A 10,818-nucleotide genomic window follows, 5' to 3' on the forward strand; every position below is an offset into this window, starting at 1 on the left:
GTCCCGACACAGTTAGACCTGTGATTGGACATCAAGTAGAAACAATTCACACAAGACCAATCACAGATGCACCTGTTGCATTCCACAGCAGCAGATAATTTTTATTTTACATTTCGTTTCTGAGGCCTCTCAGCTTCTCAGGAGGAAAAATCTTGGCAAAAGGATTTTTCATAAAATATGTCCATGACACAAACATCCCTGTGATCACAGGCCTGCAGAGGTCTTTTTACTCTAAGTTTTGTTCCTTGACTCTAGGACATTTTACAGGTATCAGACCACAACCTGAAATCCCACAGACATCACACCATGACCCGAAATCCCAGTATTTTATAAAGCACTGGTGTTTTCCATCGTCACCATGCCAGCACCCACGGGACAGCTGTTCCAGACCCCCATACCTGAGTGTTCCCAGCTAAACCTGAGCCATGGGCAATGTTTCCTATCAGTTCCCATAGGAACTCCAACCCCACTGCTCCTCCAGGAGTTTTGATTAAGCTCGGGGTGATTTTATGAGCAAAACCTTCTGCGGTTCTCCCTCCTCGCTAATTGCAGCCAGCTCTGTGGAGGGTGATACTCCGTAAATAACACAGGGAAACACCTGGTGAGCACCAAGGTGCTGATTCATGGCAAATCTCATGGACTCAGGCTGGCACTCGCCTGTTCACGTACCCAGAAATTTGCTGATCGCTCTGGAAATGCAGATTATCAAGTTGCATAAGGTTGTCTCCCACCCCAGAGTACTGGAGGGCAACACCTCTGTTTATTTAAACTCGTTATATAAGAGGTAAAAACAAGCAGCAAAGCTTCTGGGATCAATAATCACCCTCCCATTTATCCCAGGAAAGTGTTTTGTGTTGAAGCCTGAGCCATTAAAATCAAAAGTAGGGCTCTTTTTTTTTTCCTTTGAAGTGATTTTAGAAAAATCATGACCCTGGCTTTAAAATAAAAACAAATCCCTTTTCAGTTTCTGAAAGTAGTCATAACAAGTCTTGAACCTTGTTTGCTTAACATATGTAAAGGATGGAGTTCTGTTCTAGATAGTTAGGACACTTCATCTTCCTTTTATTTCCAACAGAAAAGCTGCTATTTTCATTTATCAAGGAATTGTTTGAGTAGCTTTGTGTGTTCTTTGCTTCTCTGTCCAGATGTGTTTGAATTTTTTTCCTGTGTGACAGCACTGTAATATTCCTACATGAACATTGATAAGCCAGAAGTTAACAAATCTCCTTGGTGAAAGCTTTTTGGTAAATGCTTAAATTTGAGCTGGGAGTCAGAACCAGTCACTGAAAACTATAAAGTACGGAAGTTTTATGGCTTAGACCCAGAAGTGACTGGGGGATAAGAGGATTTTTGTTCACAACAATATATCTATGAAAACATCCATAATTCCTTGGAAAATCATGGCCAAGTGGCAGGATGTCATAAATTTAATTACAGGTTAACTGTCACAGACATCTTTTATGGAAAATCCTTTCCTGAGGATTTTGCCTCCTGAGAAGCTGAGAGGCTTCAGAAACAAAATGTAAACAATGGTTATCTGCTGCTGTGGAATGCAACAAGTAGATTTTTGATTGGCCCATCTTGGATGTTTGTAATTAATAGCCAATCACAGCCCAGCTGGCTTGGACAGAGAGTCCAAGACAGCTGCCTTTGTTATCATTCTTTCTTTTCTATTCTTAGCTAGCCTTCTGATGAAACCTTTTCTTCTATTCTTTTAGTATAGTTTTAATGTAATATATATCATAAAACTATAAATCAGCCTTCTGAAACGTGGAGTCAGATCTACGTTTCTTCCCTCATCCTGATACCCCTGTGAGCATCGCCACAATTAACATCTTCCTTCTCCTTTGCCTTTCTTCTCTTTTGCAGTCCATCATTGAGCTGATGCACCTCAAGTGCAAGTGCCACGGGCTCTCGGGCAGCTGTGAGGTGAAGACCTGCTGGTGGTCCCAGCCCGACTTCAGGGTCATCGGCGACTACCTCAAGGACAAGTACGACAGCGCGTCCGAGATGGTGGTGGAGAAACACCGGGAATCCCGCGGCTGGGTGGAGACCCTGCGGCCCAAATACAACTTCTTCAAGGCCCCCACTGAGAAGGACCTGGTCTACTACGAGAACTCGCCAAACTTTTGCGAGCCCAACCCCGAGACAGGCTCCTTCGGGACCCGCGACAGGATCTGCAATGTCACCTCCCACGGCATCGACGGCTGTGACCTCCTGTGCTGCGGCCGCGGGCACAACACGAGGACTGAGAAAAGGAAAGAGAAGTGTCACTGTATCTTCCACTGGTGCTGCTACGTCCGCTGCCAGGAGTGCATACGAGTCTACGACGTCCACACGTGCAAATAAATCAGGCGTGAAAACCCCCCTTGGCCGGGCTCCGAGTGGAGAAATGGATTTTTTGAGCCTACTTCCTCTGAGGTTGCAGACGTGAGAGAAGTCTACTTTTTTTGATATTAAAAAAGAATTAAAACTGGACAAAAAAATTTAAAAAATAAAAAGGCTAAAACTGGTTGGATAGAATAGGTCTAATGACTCCTGGGCTATCCCAAGGTACATCTGGCAGTCACACAAGTTCTGCCCCGATGCCGATGCCTCTGGAAGGAGAGCAGCTCTTTCCACCAGCCCACAACACTGAGCTGGAAAGAAGAGCATTAGCAAAAGCATGGATTTGCTCTGCTCCCACCCACCTGAAGTGACTCGTGTGATTAAGTGTCCTTTGAAAGACTTGCATCTTCCTAAGCATCTCTTTTTCTCTCAGCCAGGCAGAGGCTGTGCTGAACAGCAGCACTGAGTTTCTGAGAGATCTCTCTGCAAACACGAATGGCCAGACTGTGTGATATGAGCAACAGCAGCAAAAGAAATAAAAGCAGATAAATTAAGGATTTTTAAAATAAAAAACATGACTACTTTGCTTTTGCCTTGGAACCAGAGAAGTCTACAAATATTTAACAGAGCTGGAGAGTAGGCAAGCTCTTGATGCGAACTTTTTAGCGTAGTAGCTTCTGCCAGATTGGACATAGGATCCTGTGACATCTGTAGAAATGGAAGGAGGGAGAAGACGAGGGAGAGAAAGAGAGAAAACTTCTGATGACTTCTTGTAAACTCCCTGTTGGCACACAGGTGATGTGCACAGCATGGAAAAGTTCAGAGTCTTGTGTGTGAAGTGAAGAGGACTCTGTGTGCATTGAGAAGGACGCAGTCCCGCAGCTGGGAATGCTGCTCCAGCTCTCCAGCCTGGCACGTGGCTCAGCCAGTGAGTTTTCCTTGGAAACGTGGTGCAGTGAATCTCTGGGGCTGTTCACTCACTCCTGAGCATGGGACATCCCTCTCCTCAGCACCCCAGGGAAAGGATGGCAAGGGAAAGTGTTCACCCTTCCCACCTCACTGAGCAGGTCTGTCACCAGCAGTTGGAAAGTGCACTTAGTTCTTCCACTCTCTGCACCCGATGCAGGCTCCCCAGGCACTTGGCAGCAGCCTGAGCCCACAGGTCTGTCGGGAACATGGATCTGAAGGACTCATTGTCACCCATTAATGGACACGAGGGTGAAGCAGCCCACCACCACCACACCCCACAAGCTGGAGCAGTCTCAGACTCAAGCCAAACCTTGTTCCACAGCTAATTCCTGTAAAAGTGGCACAGATTAAAATGGACAAAACCCAGAGTGTGAACCAGCCCAGAGTTTGGGTAGGTTTGGACACAGAGCCAAACCCCAGCTTTGCAGTGCTGGCCCATCTCTGCTGCTCTGCTCGCCCCTGAGTGCCCTCCTTGCATGGTGCTCTGCTTCCAACTCCAGGTCAGGATCACAGCTTACAGAAACAGGTCTCACCTCCTCCATGGGCATCAGGAATTCCTGAAGGGGATCAGGCATGAGCTCAGCCCACCACCTTGGTATTTACAGCACTGGAACCCTGCTTGGGCTATTCCTGGTCAATACTGGGGTAAATGAGAGGTGAACCAAGCACAGTCACAGCCTGTTTTAGCCCCAGATGCACTTGCCCTGTGTCCTCTCTGCCTCACCCCTGCTTTTGGGTTCCTATCCTGGAAAAAGGACAATGGATGGGTGTTTATTCTGTCTCTTCAGTACAGAAAGGGAAACAGGGCATGAGTTAATTCCCATTTCATGGCAATGTAATCATGGCCCTTGGCTGGATCACTCCTGGAAATCTTTGTAGAGAAATCAGAGTGCTCCTCTCTGTGTGTGTCAGCCTTTTCCCAGGAACCAAAGGAGGGAGTATGCAGAAGAAGAAGGGAACAAACAGAGCTTAATCCCATCAGAGAGAAAACAGGAGGAAATGATGCCTCCAAGGGCTGGCTCTGACTCACAGCGTCTCCTGGGACTACTCCTAGGTTGGTGCAGTTTATGCATCACCCATTTGTCTCAGGGCTGTGCCCAAGGGCACAAGCAAGATTTGCTTATTGATGGAGGCACTTCTATCAGTGCTTTGCAAAAAAAAAAAAAAAATGCTGCAGTGAAATGAGAGCAGAAGGAGAGAGGAGATCGAGAGAAGCAAAGAAAAATATAGGGAGAAAAATCAATCTGTGACACCTGTCCATGTGAACACTGCACATCATCAATGGCCACACACCATGTGGAGAAGGCAATAGGTCACTGAAAACTTAAATGAAGATCAATTAAGGGATGTATAACTGATTTTCATAATGCAGTCTTGGAGAAAAGGAAAACTTAATCATGGGAAATAGAGAAGGAAGCCACTGCAGGGGGAGATTGCACCTGTAACCAACATTCAAACACAATCTGTCAGGAAAGCAAATGCTCCAGAAAGCCACACAAGGGGTGGAAGACATTGATAAATTGGAGAGGATGGGATAAGGGAAGATACATCTGATTTACTTAATGTGATGCAGCACAAGCAGCCACAATGGGAGATGTCAGACATGTCCTACCAGGAACTTCTGCCAATAAATGGTGACACAACAGTGGAAATTCAAATCACTGCAGGCCACCACAGTCCCTTCAATCCATTGACTGCAGCAGGGTCACACCCACAACTGGTTCTACCCTAAGATTTTTAAGCCAAGTGATTTCAAACTCCTTCTTTTATACCACACCAGTGAAGGAATGGGTTGGAGGATTTGGTTTCCATGAGTGGGAGCTGGAATCTGGCCCCAGCCCATTCATAGTTTGTTCCCATCCACTATTTCTGCTTTTGCACCAGAACAAGCCCAGCATCACCAGCAGGTGAAGCTTTTTGGGAAGCAGGGGGGGAAAAAAATTGAAACTGGGCATTTGCTGAGCAATTGCCTCTAGAGGTGAACAAATTTTGACTGCAACAGTGGGATTTATTTCATCCGGTCTAAGCTATTTATCTAATTTTCCGCTGGGATCAATGGCAAGAAACAAACCCAGAAGGTGATTCATGGTATTTAGAATGGTACCTAAGTTATGTTTGGTTAAGTGCCCTCTGGGTGTATCTCTGACTTAGCTGCTGAGCTCAGAGCAGACTGTGAGCTCTTCCGTGGGTCCAGACTGATGATGTGAAATCCACCATGAGTCAAGGAGGTGAAGCTACAACCTGATCATCATCTGAGATGGGCTGGAGGCTGTGCTCCTTCCCTCCAAGCTGGGGTCAGGCTGGAACCAACTCAGTGGTTGGGGACTCCTCCCCATCCAAGGGGATTTTAACAAAGCCTGTGGGTGCTTGTTTGGGTTTGTTATGTAATTAATCATCCCTGTGCTGATCCAATGTAAGGGGCTGAGCAGCTGCTACTAAAGTCGATGAAAAATGCCTGAGTGAATTCTGTTCATCACCCCAAACACAACCAGGGGGTTCCAGTCCTGGGGCTGGCTCTGCCCATCCCTGAGGGGAAAAAATCCTGCCAGGGGTCTGGGAGCTGGGCCTGTGTTTTGGAGAGGGGGCTTGGGCCATTGCTCACTGCTGCACATGAATTTGGGAGGTGTCTTTGGAAAACTGAGATCCCTCTCCACTGCCTACACTGGGTGTCTTGAGTCAGGGTTTCCACTGAACCAGTGAGAAAATTTAGCCAGTGATGAGTGAGGTGCCATCCTTCCCTACAGGAGATGGTCTGAATGCCACCCAGAGCTGCCTTCTGCCTCAGCTTCTCCTGTGAAAACAGCAGGACATTACTTATGGAAGGGTCTTGGCATTTCACTCAATAATAGAAACATCTGGTGACATTTTACAGGTGCCCTACAGTGTCCTGTTGGGGTTCAGATGTTGTTTCAATGGCATAAGACCCACACAGATCATAAACCTGGGCAGTCAGAGACCTCTGGGTGTCCAAAATGACCCAAGATGTAATCGTGTAGGCAATTGAATTGGGCACTTCTCTTGACATGGTTTTCTGTCAGACCTTCTCCCCCACCTTGGTGTAATGCTCCAGTTTATAGTCAAAAGGAAAACATCATTCATTTCCCACAAATGGGAGCTGGCCATCTTCACCTCTGTGCTCCCTGGTGTCCTTCCCTGGTGAGCTTTGTCCTCAGGCACATGGTTTGTACCAGAGGTGTCTCTGGCAGGATGGGGGAAAGGGACAAGGTGTCACCCAACAAAGGAACAGATGTAAAAAATAAAAGTGAGAAAGGACCATAACTCCATCCTCTCCCATGCTGCTATCCAGCCTCTCCTTTAGCTGGACAGATGGGTCAGATGGGCCCCATCAGTTCCACATCCAAGGTATTAAAGACAGTGGCGTTACCTGCGAGGGGTGAATTAGGCCTCATCTCTTTTCTTTCTATGAAAGAAATGGAAAGTTTAGGAGTTTGGTTGTCTTGTTGGGTGTTACATTTTTTTTTTGTTGTTGTTGTTGTTGTCCTTGGTTTGGTTTAGTTTTAGAATTTGGGGGCTTCTCTTTCTCAGAGAAAATTAATATATGGGGAGGGAAGAACATTTTTGATGCTTGATCCCAGTTATCTCTCTCACTGAGTGTCGTACCCAGCATTGACAGTCTTCTCCAAAGCATTTTGAAATCTCCCAAATTGCTTGCACTCCTCATGGGAAGCTTCACGTGCAGAACTAGAGCAGTTGGGGTTTAATTTTTGGAGGGGATGGCAGAGACAACCACACCACAAAATGCAATATGGCACAGACATTCCTGAGTCAGCACTGACCACGTCAGCCCTGCAGTGCTGTCGTCTAAGCTGAGCACTGCAGATTTTCTGTATTAACAAACCCCAGAAAACAATTTCTTCTGCCTCTCAATCTCAAATATTTTTGGTGTTTTCATTGCATTCATTTGCCACAGAAATGTCCCTGGATTATGTTGCATTTGTCATGTGTCTTCATATTCTTATCATGCCCCCATCCTTAAATTAATATACAGGAGAAAAACTCTGAGCTTTGGGTTACTTTTTTTTTTTTTTTTTTTAGCTTCAAAGATTGGTTTCAGTGCTGAAAATCTGGTGTTTGATGTTGTTGGGGATATTCAGGGATGGAGAATGAGCACTCTGCAGGAGCTGGGAGCTGTGAATCCAGTCCCAGGGTCTGCACTATGGAAATTACTCCAGACTTCCCTTGATGCTTTAACAAAATCCATTTGGGAGGATGAAAACTGGGCCATGAAAGGCACCAAGCCCAAGTGCCCTGCTCAGATCTGTCATTCCTGAGCTCCAGCAGCTGCTGGGGTGAGATGTCAGGGAGTGTTGGATGAAGGGAGAGAAGCTGGGCTGGGCAGGACAAGACCTCATCTCTTCTTCATACCTATAATTTCCTATTTTCTACCTCCCTCCAAGCTAAATTTGGCTGCTTTAATTGTGACTTTTCATTATGGGAGTCTCTCTTTTTTCCAGATTTCCCCTCTCTCACTGGAAGCAGCAGTGACATCTGGCTGAATTGTTTTATTCACATTTTAACCCTTCCATCCTCCTGTTTCCTGCCCTTCCTTGTGTTCTCCAGCACAGTTCCTGCTCTGCAGCTCCTCACCCCCAGCTCAGGTCTCCATAAACAGCCATGGGGTGCAGATTCCTCAGTTTGGTGGGAAATGGGGGCTCCTCTGGCCTCCATTTCCAGAAGGGGTGTTTAGTCCTCATTCCTGCCCCTCTCAGTATTTTCCTGGCTTGGTTAAGTTGACTGCATTTCCCACTTTTCTACATTTTCCAGAGGGGTCTTTGGTGCATTTCCACTTTGGAGGAGGAGATTTTTCTCAAGCATGAGCAAGAGGCCAGGAGTTGATTCCCAGGCAGTGGCACCTACAGTGGGACTTGGAATACAAAGTGAGATGCTTAAAGGCAGGTATCTACATATGTGTTAGGTGCCTAAATCCCCATAGAAACCAAATTATGGGCTCCATTTGCCTAAACTCAGCGTTTAGGGCTGAACTAAATTATTGAAATAGGTGTCTAGAGCCATCTGGGATGCTCCAGGGTACCCCAGTGGCTCCTAAAAGCTACTCTGGAGCAATGTGGGCTTCCCTTGGATCTCAGGGCATATCTGGCAGAGCCATACAGATGGTTCTCCATCAGAGATGGGTGTCTGGATGTCTCAATCCCATGCAGACACAGGCTTGTGTATGTCTTCATCCATGAGCAGGATCCCACTCCAGATTCCAAACTCTCTTTAGATTCTCTGAGGTGGAAAACTGGTCATGGTCTCAATTCTCACTTAAACCAACAAAAATCAGTCACAAGTGTCTCAAGGGGAGCAGAAGGTGAACCTGTTCTGTAAAAATAATTATTTAATCCACTTTACTGCCTGGTTTGTCATGGCTGTGACCCCAAGGGAGCATCTGTGCTCTTCCTGCTGAGGAGCACATAAAGGGAATGGACAGGTTCCACCAAGTCATCCATGGGCAAAATCCTGCCCTTAGGTGGACACCACCCAGATGGAGGAAATTCCTGAAGCCACAAGGGTCTGTTCCACATGATCTCCTCCTCTGTCTCTGTGGACCTTTACTTACACCAAGGAAGGTCTTGGACAGCCCCGCATGGAAGTGGGGAAAGCGTGAGGAGAAGCTTTCCCCATTTCTCTTCCTTTTCCGAGTTTCTTCTTATTATTTATTAGTATTTATTTATTTCTCTCCATTCATTCCTCTCCACCAAAAATCCTGAAGGCAGATCTGCTGCAGACATGGGCTGAGCAAGCAGCTGAGTGTCACCCATGGTTCTGAGGGATGGCACCATGGTGTCAGAGCTCCTTGCCAATATTTCCACCTGCTGCTGCCCCTTGGAAAGCGCAAGAGGTTTGAGGTCAGTCTCCCAAAAATTCCAAAATCAGATAAAACCCTCCTGATCTCTGCTCTAGTCCTGGTCGTCCCTGTCCCCAGCTGATGGCAGCTCAGCCTCCACCTCCTCATCCCAGTGGGATCCCACTCCATCAATCCCTTGTGGCATCACTTTCTGTCCCTGCCAGGACCCCGCCTGCCCAAACAAGCCCTGCTGTAGCTTTGGACTCTCTGACAAGCCCACCAGCAGTGTGGAAGGCACAAAACACAAAACCTGTAGCACCCCAGGGGATTCCCCCACGGTACAAAACATGCTTGTCCAGCACTCAGGGACAAGTCTCTTCTTGTGAGTGGGTTTTTTTGCTGTTGCTTTCCCTTCCCACAGACTGTCTGCCTGATTACATCGCCTCCTTCAAAGCTCCATCACTGTCTGTGACCCCTGCCCTCACCCCCGTGTACAGATTGCATGTATGATACAACCTGGAATTCCAAAGCTATTGTACAAAGTAGAGTTGTCACCTTTTTTTCTTTTTTTTTTTTTTCCTCCCTCTCAGTATTTTGTTAAGTCTGATGATTTTTTTATGATTATTTATTTTATGAATAAATGTATATATTAGTAAGAGTATATATTTGCTGAAATAACTCATCGGGACAGTGTTGTTGCTCTGCTGTTGTGCTTGTGACCTCATTGGCTTTTACCCCATTTTCTACTGACAGCACATTAGCAATGTCTTGTAACTGTTTTTTGTTACCAGTTAAGTTTGATAGATGTGTTAACTTTATAATTAAAATCCAGAAAAAGAAAAAAAGTGCATTAATTTTAATTAATTCTGCGTTTGGGTGCTCTTTCCCGCTGTTCCCTAGTGTTGACTGGATGGAATTTCATATTACAGGCTGAAATTCAGCTGGGTTATAAGAAATAAGGTTATGAGAAATAAGAAATAAATATGACTTCCTCTTGTGGGACAGGAATTGTGTGCTCTGGAAGAAGAAATGTCACCTGTGCTGTCACCATTTAATTCATGAACAGTTCCTTTGGGAGGTGACAACACAAATATAAATAAAACAAATCCATTTTCACTGCCATGAGTCCATTTCTAAGCTGAGCATCACCAGGACAGGGACCCAGTTTCTTCTCCCAGAGCAATAAAAAGCCAACATGGCAAAGGGATGAGTTTTCACAATGTCTCTGGAAGAAGAAGAAATTTCGTGTTGATTTTGCCAATTCAAATCACTCCTTCCCTCCTTCCTCTGTTATTACTTTAGGTTGGGAGCCTTGAACCTGCTCTAAAACCAACCTTGATGACTTCTTTATAACTGACAGAGGGATTTAAGCACATCCAGAGATTTATCCCAATTATTTAAACCACAGACCTGAGCTGGAATAAATAACCTTCTGGAGAAATCTGCTTTCTTACAGAGGCTCTAAATGAACACATCTATAAATGTGTTCATTTATAATTTATTGTATAAATGCAGAACAGCTTTTTCCTGGGCAGGGAGGTGGGCAGCACGCTGGGACAGAATATCCCCCTCCCAAAACCACCCCCCATGCCTGGCTTTGAGCAGCACAGCTCAAACACCACAGAAAGTTTCAGCATTCCAGGCTCAGCATATTTTCCAGAAATAAATGATAAACATTCTTATTAAAGAGCACTTGAGATAAGCCTATTTGT

The 10,818-nt window shown here is 45.7% G+C and overlaps 1 protein-coding gene across 1 annotated transcript in view; it reads left to right on the forward strand.

Annotated features, from left to right (window-relative positions):
- The window catches only part of WNT3A (Wnt family member 3A), a 49,787-nt gene extending 39,898 nt beyond the window's left edge, over window positions 1-9,889 (forward strand). Inside the window, exon 3 of the mRNA XM_026798350.2 lies at window positions 1,870-9,889. Within this exon, the coding sequence (XP_026654151.2) occupies window positions 1,870-2,349 (480 nt within the window). The 3' untranslated portion in view covers window positions 2,350-9,889. The remainder of the gene's footprint in view (window positions 1-1,869) is intronic.
- Window positions 9,890-10,818: the final 929 nt, after the last annotated feature.

Source organism: Zonotrichia albicollis, chromosome 1 (assembly GCF_047830755.1).
Source record: "Zonotrichia albicollis isolate bZonAlb1 chromosome 1, bZonAlb1.hap1, whole genome shotgun sequence".
Classification (NCBI taxonomy): Eukaryota; Metazoa; Chordata; class Aves; order Passeriformes; family Passerellidae; genus Zonotrichia; species Zonotrichia albicollis.